At 46.1% G+C, this 9,394-nt stretch overlaps 1 protein-coding gene across 1 annotated transcript; it reads right to left on the bottom strand.

Annotated features, from left to right (window-relative positions):
- Window positions 1-1,144: 1,144 nt before the first annotated feature.
- PCARE (photoreceptor cilium actin regulator) lies at window positions 1,145-9,160 on the bottom strand (the record flags this gene model as incomplete). Its single annotated transcript, XM_084202597.1, has 2 exons — window positions 1,145-1,274; window positions 5,460-9,160. 2 exons carry the CDS (start codon window positions 9,158-9,160, stop codon window positions 1,145-1,147), a joined length of 3,831 nt encoding a protein of 1,276 aa, XP_084058723.1.
- Between the last annotated feature and the right edge of the window lie 234 nt (window positions 9,161-9,394).

The raw sequence follows: 9,394 nt of genomic DNA, 5'->3' as shown, positions 1-9,394 counted from the left end.
TGATACAAATGGCTTTTTTTTATTTTAACTGATCTAATTCCGCACTGAAGTTGTAGATGAAATGCCAAATGAAACTGAAACTATATTAAATAAAAGCTACATCTTAACATGACATATGTTAGGTGAGATGACATATCAGTTAGGTGAGGAAGATCCAGTAATTTTTGAGACTGTAGTGAATGCCATAAAATCTTAGGATTAATTGACTGCAAATAACTTGTGTTTTTATTAACAAGAATCCATCTAGACTATCCAGTGAAATTACAACACCCTCAAACTGCATAAATCAGAAAAAAACAAAAAAAAACTTTTTCAGGGAGAACAGGATTCTCTATGGTGGCATTTTTTTGTTTTGGGAAAAAAAAAAAAGACACAAAAACTCAAACACAAAAAACCCTCCAAATGTGTCCTTAGATGCTTTGTGATTTATAATGTTGTTTGATCAGGCGATTGCAAAACTGCTCTAATCAGGATTAAGCCTTGTACCCTGGAAACTGGAGGTGATAAGATTATCTGGTAATCAAAGGTGATTTAGAAGATCAAAGGCTTTTTTGAGGAAGTAAGATCCCTAATTTTTTTCCTTCAAAATGGGTTGCTTTGTTTTAACTTAATGTATATGGCATTATTCTCTCCCTGCATGTAAATAAACACCTGGGGTAAAAATATGGCTTTGCTGAAGCCATGGATGTTTAATTGCAGTAACACTCAATTGGCTCAGGGCTTTACCTCCCTCCTGGAAAAGTCACATTTTAAACAGACTGTGATGCCTACTGAATAAATAACATGCTGAATAACGATAATTTGTGTTAGCTTTTTAAAATCTTTTGTCTAAACTGGGGAAAAAAGGGCTTGGCTATAGGTCCTGTCTTCATCAACCAAATTTGCCTCAGACTCACCCGGCTACAAGGTGTTTCTTTTGCTCCATGTGGATCTCAGAGCAAACCCACGGCATGGAAGGAGAAGCAGGTGGCTGGTATTTCCTCAGCTGGTTGAGGCCAGTCTGGGGTGGTTTTTGATGCAATGCCATTGTACAGATTCCTTGCACAGAAGGTGGAGCTGTGCTCTGGAGGCTGGGCTAAGGCTGTTTGCTCCCTCTGGGGTCTCTGGCCTTGCTTGTGCCTCTGCCCTTGGGGTGCTCCTGCTGTCAGTCCCTCTGCAGCCCCTGGCCCACGACGTAGAGCTCGGGGTGGGAAGCAGATCTGCTGGACTCTCGGGTCTCAGGAGCCCCAGAGCTGTTCCAAGAGTCACTTGCTTTTCTAGGGCTCTTCTCCAAGCTGCAGAAGGAAAGATGCTTAAGAGGCTAATGAATCATGACTTTTTAAAACAGCACTGATTAGAGCATGTTAACCCAGGAAGCACAAAGGCTGCACGACACCCTGTCATTCCCCATCCCCTCGTGAGCACACTCTTTGTGTGCACCATCCAGATTCTGCTCTGGTCCTGCCAAATGCACTGTACTCTTTCCTCCCAGACCTCTCCTGGGAAGAAAACATTTTGTATGTTTAACAGGGAATTGGTGTGAGGCTGGGCTTCCCTGCAGATAGGGGCAGATTTGAGTGGAAAGTCTTGTTTCACACTGCTGAAGGAAAGGAAAGGAAAGGAAAGGGGAAAGGAAAGGGGAAAGGAAAGGGGAAAGGAAAGGAAAAAGGAGAGGGAAAAGGAAAAAGGAGAGGGAAAAGGAGAGGGAAAAGGTCTTTCCTTTGATGTGCATCTGCCTAGGCTGGTTACAGTGATTTCTGAGCATGACTGTGGGAGAGGAATTCTGCTCTTATAAATCTGCTACTCTCACTCTGCTGACAGAAGCACTGAGACACAGAAAGTGTAAATGACTTTCTTGAGGTTGCCCTGGCACTCCCTAGGGGTACAGGGACTTTATGTGTCAGGACTGATGATAGCAGTGGGTCCAGTCATGGGTGTCTCACGCCCTGTGCCCTCCTGCTGCAGTGTGTGAAGTGTGCTCTGTGTTGCTGCAGCTCATTCATGTGGTTTAAACTCAACATGGGGAAATATTTCAGAGCTATCTGGGAATCATGACTGTATTTTAAGTGCATAAACTGTTAAACTGAATGAGCTTTCAGCTACAGAAAAGCTGTTGTGTTCCTACTCTTAACTGCTAGGACTTCAATGATTTGAACTGCTAAATGAAGAGATTTGTGATCCATGTCCAGTCATGCAACTAATCCAGATTCAAATATCCCCCAGGGGCAGAAGGGCTCATTTGGGCTACTTGCTTTGAGCCTGATTCAGTCAACCCAGTCCATTCTCAAGCTCTCACTGAACAGTATGTTAAAGACAATGGCATTTTATCTTCTCTCTCTGCTCTACCACTTAAGAGAGGATGAAATACTATTTTGTTAAGGTGCATGCACAGAAACTGTGTTACAGATTAACAGAATATCTGTGAGCAGAGCAATTGTACATGTTGAGCCTTACTGAGATGCCAATAATTGCTGATTGCTGTCAAATGACCAAGCTTAGAAACCAGCCAAGTCATCTCAGCCTATCCAGCCACAGGCTGGTCAAATGGGAATCAGCTGAACTGACTTGAGAACTGAAGTTCTTGTCAGGTAAGGTCTAAGATTAAAAGCAAAGCTCCAGCTCCAGCCCTAGTTAGGGCTACTAATGTTTTAAGTCCTGCCCATCCTTATAACATGGGATGGGCAGAAGGCATGCTTGGAAAAAGTGAGTTTTGCCTCCTAGGAGAGTGTGCAGGAGGCACACAAATCTGTGCACAACGCTGACATTTAATGCCCATCAATGCCAGCTTGCAAAATAAGATGGAATTGCCTCTTTTTTTGGTGTGTTTCTGCTAAAAGGGGGTGTGTGGGAGAGTCAACTCAGCTGCCTCTTTTTGCTTGTACAAGCTCTGCCAGATTATCTTTGGCAACCTACTTCTCATCAAATGGATATTTGGTGTGGGAAAAGTGGGGGGATTTATCTCTTATATCCCTGAGTTTGTGAGCCTGGGAGATACTGGATAACTCACTGGTCTTCAGAATGTTTTTCCTATGGAAGATTGATAGTATCTCAGGTTTGACTCTGTGTTCTTGCCCTTTTACCAATGAAGCTGCTAATTACACAGAAAAATAACACAGGAAAACACTACACAGACCAAAAAAAAAAAAAAAAAAAGAAGGCATTGTTACATTTGGAAAGAAGAGGTAAAGCAAGGGGAGGAATGAAGGAAAGGAGACTGACAGCTGTGTGGTAATGGCTTGTGAATTTGAGACCAGATGCAAACTTTGCTGGAATGAGAAGGTTTAGGTTTAGGTTTAGGTTTAGGTTTAGACATTGAGATTTTCCTCTTTTAGCTGGATGAATTACCAAGCAAAGAAAGTCCTGGCTGTTTAATGGACTTGGAGGAGAAAGATGGATCAGAGTGTGGTGCTCTGTCTATTAAGGCACCTGCTAAAGAGCAGGGCAGGGCTCAGCATTTGCACAGGGTGATTTGGTGCTCACAGCTGCGGCAACCACCAGTCCTGAGCGGGAGGAGAGGACCTGCAGTGATGTGAAGAGCTCTCAGAGCTTTTTCCCTGTGTTCATACCTAAAATGATCCTTCTCTGCCCATCAGCCCGTTGGCTGTGATGTTCATTTTCAGTCATTCGATGCAAGGTCCATAAAACTTACTCCAGGCAGCTTATTTTGGGTGTAAGAAAACACACAGTTGTGTATTGTGTCTTAAATCAGTGTGTGAGGTAATGAATGGTCTAAATTTCCCTTTTGCTTATGTTGATATAAATTTGGCATAACTGACTAGTACTACTGTTGGTTTTCAATGAGATAAATGATAAGATGAATCTGACCTAGGATATATTTAGTTCTTCCAAAATACTTGTAGATCATAACACTAGGATATATGACTTTTTTTCATGAAAGGGATGATTTTATTTACAGTGAGTTGTTTTGTATTACTCACTATATTCTGACAGACCATGATAGAAAGATAATACACCCCATTGAAGTATAAATTAGCTAGCAATTTATAATAAAGAAATAAAATGCATCCATAAAACTGCCTGGGCTTTTGTCTTGCAAGGTTTTACATAAAACTCTTTTGAAAACGTTTATTTCTGCTGGCAGGCACTGGAGTAGACAAAGCTGACTTCACAGAGTACATAGAAATAACAGGAAACCCAGCAGCACTGCACAGGAATTTTAGGAAATGTTCAAATGTCAGGCTACAATGCAATAGTAGAACTGGGAATGCAAAATGGTTTGCATTTCCCAGTGTTTTTTACATGTTTTGTTCAGCACATTCCTCTACTGTCAGCATGGGATACTCAGTCCTTACTCTGTCTCTGGGGTGGGAATGTCTGGAAATCTGTCCTCAGTGCCTGAGGCTGTCCCTGTGCTCACAGTGCCCTGAGTGCTTGTGCACCTACAAGTGCAATTTCATCCTGTTGGGGTTGATCTTGCAATCCCTACCCCTCCTCAAGGGAATGAGTCATGTGACTGCAGCTCTTCTGGGACAAGAGTAAAAATACTGCTCACGCGTGGAAAGGTTACCAGAGAAGCTTAAAGCTTAATTGACTTACACATGCTAAGATGTTAAGAAACTAGAATAACAACACTGTACTTTCAGGCTGTTACACATCTTTGAGTATTCCCAAATGCCCACTTTTATTTACTGGATGGTTTATGATTTTTTTTTCCTTAGGTGATAGACAAAATTTAAAGCTAAGACCATTTTTTTAATAAGAGGCCACCACTTTTTGCAAACATGGAACTGGCATGTGTTGATGTCTAGATTTGTTTTTCAGAGCAATGAATCTCCAGTAGCCATGGGATGCTTCTGAAAACTGGGCTTGGGCTGTGGACCCAGCAGACATGACATCAGCACCTAGGTCTGAAAGTGTGCACAAGAAGCTCAAAATTCCAGCCTATAATTTTGTCCACACAGATCCTTGCCTACATATTATCTGTGTCTCATTGTTGCCAGCTGAATTGAAACATTCTCCCACAGCTTTCAGATGAACAGTCTATACTGGATTAGAAGCTGATGATAGAGCAGCACCCCTCCTCTTGGCTCACGCCTATCTTCTCCTAAATACTTAAGTTTATAACCTGAGGCTGCTTCAGAGCTTTTTAGGAATTGAATGTGGATGCCCTTAGCCCCCACACAAATAAGGGGAGTTCTCTGCCACGAAACCAACACTGAATTTTCCCTGGGGTGCCTGTCACAGCTTATGTGTAAGGGTAAGGCTTGAACAAACCATGGAAAGTTAACTCTTCCCTTCATTCAGACTGGTAGTCTACTGAAATCAGAGGCAAGAAAATAGATTATTTCAGTTGGAAGGGACTGACAATGATCATACAGTGCTATCTTTGCCCAGCCATCTTTTCTGCACATGAACAGGACACCCTTCCGAGAAACCTCTTAACAACTTTAAATTCCCACTGAAGTTTAGAAAGCCAACAGGGTGCTACGGGTCTGCTTTTCTGGCATCACATTCCTTACCTTGCTTGGTGAAGCGCAGGTTCACTGCCAGCTGTCAGAGGAGCTGGGAGATGAGGCTGGACCCCTGGGCGGCGGTCGGAGAAACTTCTCCTGACGAAGGGCTGGGGATGGCTGGTGCTCAGGGACAGCTTCCTGCTGCGGTCCCCGGGCTGCTGGAACAGCAGGCTGCTCCTCTGGGGGTGTGCTGCAGCTGCAGGCTGGCTGCTCAGCTCGGCAGGGCACTGGCTGGGTGCCACTGGAGCTCTGGCTTCGAATAAGGAAGAGGTGGCCGGGCAAAATATGGAGCGGACATTGCTGCCCCTCTTGGAGGAGGAGAGCTGGTGCTCGTCCCCAGCATCCAGCCCAGCTCTGGGCCCCTTGTAGGAGCGAGATGGGGAGGCTGGTGGGGAGGGGGTGCTGGGGAATGGGGCGGGGGAGCCTGCCGGCCGCTGTGCTGTGGGTGAGCTCTGCCTGTGCCCCACAGGAGGGCTGAGTGGTTTTCGCTGCGGTGGTGGAGAGGGCAGCTTCTTCTGCAAAGGCGGGCTGGGCACCCTGGGGCTGGAGGGGGGACTGGGCTTCCTCTGCACGGCGGGCGAGCTCGGTTGTATGTTGCTAAAACCCTGCAGAGAATGTCTGTGATGTGCTGGGGGGCTGAAAAGCCGTTTCTCAGTGGGTGAAGAAGGAGCAGTTCTCGTTGGGGAGACCCTCCTGGTGAACAGCGAGCCCTTGTCGCCGCTCCGGAGCGCGTCGGGAGAGCCGTGCTTCTGGCGTGGCACCGAAGGCGCGGGTGGGCTGGGCCCCTTGCTCTCTGAGCTGCTGCTGTGTGGGTTCTGAAGAGGAATAATTTTATGGGTTTGCTTGTATAAATCCGCAGCCTCTTTCCTCTGGGTTTCCAATATCTCCTCCTGGCTGGGGATGCGCACGCTGGTAGGGTTCAGCTCCAGGGAGTACCTGTGCGGTTTCTCATCCCCTGACCTGGTGCTCCTTAGACCTTTATTAGTCACTGCACTGGGGCCACTGATATTTTTGCTTGGCAGTAAGTCGATGGCCTGAAGGGAGGCTTTCATTTTTGGGGAAACTTGTGATCTCTTAGCAGCATGCAATTCTGGTTTGGTGGTCTTTTTGGCATCTTCCGAAGAGCTTCCTTCTATTCTTGCAGTTTCTTCAGGCTCGGATAAATTTTCAGAAGAAGTGTCCATTAACATTTCAGGTGGTGGTGGTGGCAGGCTCTCGGTGTCTTCATCAGTCTCTTCCTTTGTGTCCTTCTTGCTTAATTCTGCAGGTGGTGCAGGAAGAAAGGCATTTGGAAAGCTAGAAGAAACATCATTGGTGTTTGTGTCATCTACTGGCGAAACACGATGCTTAAGATTTAAAGGTGCCAGGCCTCTCTGAAAGGGAGTGGTGGGTGGGATGACTGGAAGCCCAAATTTTCTGATGCACTTTATTGGTCCTAAGGATCTTAGAGGTTTGCCTTTTGCAAGATCATCAGTAGGACTGAAGGTTTCAATCAGTTTTTTGACGGACTGCCGGGGGGTACAGCTGCTGCCACTCAACATTTGTGCTCCAGGAGGCTCATTTTCTTTGCCTCCTGATGTCTCCTGGGCAGGCACAGTAGCTCTTACAGGCTTCTTGACTCTCTTTTCATTCAGCAGAAGGATAGGATTTTGATCAGATGTGAGCAAAGGGACTTTATCCTGGTTAGGCAGGATGCTGAAATTTTTTGAGAGGCCTGCCTTCAGCTTGCGGGAGGACCTAGAAGTAATTTGATCATCTTGCAAATAAGGTGCTGTTCTTGATTTCCACAGCTCCAGGTTGTTAGCTATATCCTTTCCATACAACATTTCCAGCCTTTTGCTGAGCTCTTTTTGGGTTCTCTGAAGCTCTAGGAGAGTTGGGTCCTCCGCCTGGCTTCTGAGGGACTCTTCTGACCTGGACCGTCGTTGTTTCCCAAACCTTCTCTGTCTGCCTGTTGCTGTACTGGGCCTCTTTGCTAGGACTGCTCTTCCAGTCTCATCCTCTATCCACTCCTTACGCCTGGATTTAGCTGGGACAAACTTGATTTTTTCACTGATGGCATCTTTCATCTTCAAAATTATTTCTTCTGTATCTGCATTCTCTGTCCTTTTGATGGACTGCCTTTGAATATTATCAGTGAGTGCAGGTGAAGACAGGGACCTCGGCAGAGCATCCTTCCCCATTTCTGATAAACTTGTGTTGTCATCATCCTCCCCCAGAGTGCTCTCTTCTTCATCATCATCATCCTCATCCTCATCCGAAGGAAAATCTATTGATTCACAGATTTTGAAATGTTCACCTTCCTGAGTAGAATCAGACTCCAAGGAGTGGTAGGAACGGCTTTTGCTCAAGCTTGCATACTGGGGCATGGTAGAAGCGCCTTCTGCTACTCCACCCTGACAAGAAGTCGCTTCCCTACTTTGCACAGACGAATGAAACACATCCTTAAAATTCCTTCCAAGAGCACAGCCATGGGAAGCAGCTGTGCCCACGCTCACACGCTCGGCGGCTCCGGCATGCTTTCGGGATGGATGTCCGTGTACGCAGGAGTCACCTGGCTGTGCTCCGTGCTGGCTGAGAGCACTGAACTCTTTGAGGGATTCGTTGTCCACACCAATGCCACTGTCCTCAGAACAGAGAGTCCTGTCATCACCCTGGGAATGAGAGGGTCCCACGGTTGAGGCTTCGAGCAGCTTTATTGTCCGTAGCAGGTGCTCATCAAAGCTTTGCTTTGCTTTCAGTTTGCCTTCCAAGTTGCTTGCAGCAGACTGCAGGTAGCTGCATGTCTCCTGCAGGGCGTTGGATGTGAGGGAGGCCAGCATCCCACTCACCAACTGCATTTTGTTCACCGTGTACTGCAGTAGCTGCTGCAGAAGATCAGGGTGCTCCTTCAAATCGTCCTTTTCTGCCGGCCAAGCCAGATTCCCACCTACATCTTTGAGAAGATTTTCCCCATCGTTGGCAATTTCTTCCAAGAGCTGGTTGATTTCATCAAAGCGGAGCACGAGGAAGCTGATCATCTGCTGCAGGAAGAGCTGAGTTTGGGTGGCCTGGTTGGCCATGTGCAGAATAGCTTCATACTTGGAGAGGTTGGGGTGTAAGTAGGCGTACGCACTCTGGTGAGCCTTGACGAGCAGCTCTGGGAAGTCTACCTTCCTCTCTGTCTCACATGGGGCCACAATGGACTTTTCTTTACTTCTGCTGGGTTGGCCTTGCTTTGCCAGCTTATGGGTTTTTTTCTTCTTTCCTTTCTTTGGGATTTGCTTTGCGTTGCTTTCATTCTTGTCATCCCAGATGAAAGCCGATGCTTCCGATTCGCAGGAGGTTTGCTTTCTGATCTCTATGGACTCAGTGATGTGCTTTTGAGACTCAATCAGTTCAGACATAACGACTTCAGCATCTGTGGCTGTCCTCTCAATTTTCTTGTCTTCTCTGGAAATCTGGGAATCTGAATGATCCTTGGGAGATAAGTGCAAATTATCATTTTTGTCCAGCTCTGACAGTCTATCCTCCTCCTCTTCTTCCAGGTAGTCCTTCCTCTGAATCCCATACTCATCAACATTGTAGCAAGATGAACCTTTAACCAGCAGAGGGATTCCTTTATCTCTGGAATCAATCGGCAAAACACTTTTGGGTTTATTCAAAGCCTTGAGAGCACTTCTTACAGCAGTACTATCAGTCTCACTGCGAGAAGGTGTGCAGCCCATCTTTTCTTCGTCGTTATTTTTGATCAAAAATCCAGAACACTCAAAAAAAAAACCCAAACTCACTGTGTCATCCTGAGCTGCAGACTGGCCTGTGCCTCAGGAGTTTTCCATCACAGTCCCAGTTTTGTTGCCAGTTTCCTTTGCTGTTCACCTTAAATCCCACGTGCTTATTGCATAGGGTCTGCTCTTGAAGTTGTGCCCTGTTCCATTCTAGGTTCCCACTTGGGTTTTCTG

This window comes from Fringilla coelebs (genome assembly GCF_963513975.1).
Source record: "Fringilla coelebs genome assembly, chromosome: 3".
Classification (NCBI taxonomy): Eukaryota; Metazoa; Chordata; class Aves; order Passeriformes; family Fringillidae; genus Fringilla; species Fringilla coelebs.
Note: the sequence above shows the minus strand (reverse complement) of the source record. Positions and strands in the feature narration are given on the sequence as shown.